At 43.9% G+C, this 2,535-nt stretch overlaps 1 protein-coding gene across 1 annotated transcript; it reads right to left on the bottom strand.

The window, feature by feature from the left end:
* Positions 1-563: 563 nt before the first annotated feature.
* Positions 564-1,382, bottom strand: LOC132653984 (vomeronasal type-1 receptor 44-like). Its single transcript, XM_060383302.1, has one exon. The coding sequence runs from the start codon at positions 1,380-1,382 to the stop codon at positions 564-566; it is 819 nt and encodes a 272-aa protein (XP_060239285.1).
* Between the last annotated feature and the right edge of the window lie 1,153 nt (positions 1,383-2,535).

The following is a 2,535-nucleotide window of genomic DNA, read 5'->3' as shown; positions in this document are numbered from 1 at the left end:
AAAATTAAAAGTAATCTGGGCATGATGGCACATGCCTTTGATCCCGGCACTCAGGGAGGCAGACGCAGGTAGATCTCTGTGAGTATGAGGTCAGCCTGATCTACAAAGCAAGCCCAGGATAGCCAGGGCTACATGGAGAAACCCTGCCACAAATTCCAAAATAAATAAATAAATAAAAAGTAATGTGCTAAAAAAGACAGATGAGAGCCATTTCACACACCTCCTTTGAAAACCCATTGAGAAAGATAAACTTCATGTGATATCTGAGTGGGAATGCAGTTTAATATTGTTTTATATACTTGCCATCCACACACAGAGTAAACAGATGGAATGTTAAAAGGATGTTTTCACATATCAGTTTAAGCCACAGAATGTTCCTACTATGTCATGATATGATAGCAACATATTGGATTGTATTAAGGAGTGTACAATTTTACCCATCATTGATTAATCAGATATTTAATTTCCTGTCCCACAGTGACCTTAAAAAATTTAGTTATACGCTTTTCAGTGCAAATAAACACAAGAGGACTGACTGTGGCATAGCCATGGGACACAAGAATCTAGATACAGTAGAACAGAGACCCATCTTTGAACTTCATTCTTGTGTGGAAGATAACACTGGCCAAAATGTAGAGAACCACAAAGAAGGTCATGAGCAGCAGGATGGTCCGGGTGGCCCTTCGCTCTGGGGATGCTTTTGGAGAAAGGCTGGTGCTGTGAAGATGCCGGGCCTGCTTCATGTGTCTGTATAAAAGAGTCACCATGTACCCGCTGGAGAACACCATGAGACTGATAAGAAAGGCTTCCCTGAAGACCACCAGTGTGGAAAATGTGTTTTGTCTGGAGTAACTCAGTGGGAGAAGTGAGCAAGACTGAGTAACATACATAAAATTATCTGAGGTCGAATTGGGGATGGCACTTATTGATACCAGGAGGTAACTGCTAAAAGACATGTAGAGAACACAAAGAAAAAGGGCGCAGGAGATGTCATGGGGAAATTTATGTTTAAACTTGTCTAAGCAGCAGCTTCTAGGGCTGAGGATGATGGTCCAGAGGACATTCAGCAGACAGGCAGCACAAAGGGAGAGGCCCCTCAAGAACCTGTGCAGATAGATAAGGGATTGGCATGTGGTGGGGTCCCACCTCCCCTGAGACATAAACATGTCTGCAGCTATGAGTCCCATAGTTAGCAGCATCAGTAGTTGGGTCAGGGCCAAGAAACCAATGGCGAGATCAATGAGCTTAGGCCTGTGTGCACCAATGACCATACAGAGATGGAAGACGAAAAGGATGCTGTTGGCTGAGATCCCAACACTCATTTCAGAGAACAAGGTGATTTTAATGTTTGTGTTAGTGTGGAGTATGCTGGCTTTATTCATTGTATGTGTGTGTATTTGAAGTACCAAAAATCTGAGGAGAAAAGAGAAAACTCTTCATTCCAAATACTGGTAATGAAGCATTACCCCCCAACACTGAGATGGCAACAAGATGTCAATTCATCCCAATTCCACCTCATCCAAAAAGAACTCAGCTCCAGCTCAGACTCCCTTGAGGCCATCCCCATAGTCCCCATTGTCGCCACTGTCCTGATGCTTCCTATGCAAAACTGAACTGTGCAGACCACTGTAGGCCTGTCTCAAAATACAAACTTTCTTGTACATTAAACATTTCCACAAGTTATAAAATATTAACCTCTCCTGATCCACATGTTTGGTTTATTCAGGGGTAATAGCTGCATCTCACTTGATTGTCAGACCCACGTGCACAGGGTCATTTATCTCACTGCCCTCTTCATTGCTGGCCAAGTAGTCATTCACTCTCTTTTTCATTCAGTCATTAATCATTCATTCTCTATGTCTCTTTCTGTCTGTCTCTCTCCCCCTCCCTGCCCCTCTTACCTCTGCCTCCTCCTCCTCATTTTCTCTCTCTCTCTCTCTCTCTCTCTCTCTCTCTCTCTCTCTCTCTCAGTTTTTCAAGTCAGGGTTTCTCTATGTAGTCCTGGCTGTCCTGGAACTCACTCTGTACACAACACTGACCTAGAACTCAGAGATCCTCCTACCTTTGCCTCCTGAGTGCTGGGATTGAAAACATGCACCACCACTGCCCGGCCAGGCCAAATGTTCTTAATTAATCTCCAGAACAAATAATTACCAGTTTGGACTCTGAATCAAATCCTGCCGACTATCTGCCATTTCTTCAGAGTGTGACCATGAGCACTCAGAAGATGAGCTCCAGTCAGCAACTCTGGAACATATGCACAGTCGAGAAGCCCCTAGGTGTGAGGATTCCACCTACACACCAAGCATAGAACTGTTTCAGGCACAAAGTGATCTCTGTACATGTCAGCTGCTGGTTTTCTCATGTAGTGTCCTGGGAGACAGAATGCAGCTCTGTGAATGACAGATCAGCTCCTTCCCTGCATGAAGCAGAAAAGAAAAAAAATGACCAAAAGGATAGAATGATGGAGACAAGTTCTGTTTCCAGAGAAATCCTGGTTTTTCTCTGAACTCTCTTAAGTAACTCTGCCTCCAA

The sequence above is a fragment of the Meriones unguiculatus genome, chromosome 5, assembly GCF_030254825.1.
Source record: "Meriones unguiculatus strain TT.TT164.6M chromosome 5, Bangor_MerUng_6.1, whole genome shotgun sequence".
Classification (NCBI taxonomy): Eukaryota; Metazoa; Chordata; class Mammalia; order Rodentia; family Muridae; genus Meriones; species Meriones unguiculatus.
The sequence above is the reverse complement of the archived record's forward strand: the minus strand, read 5'-3'. Positions and strand labels throughout refer to the sequence as shown.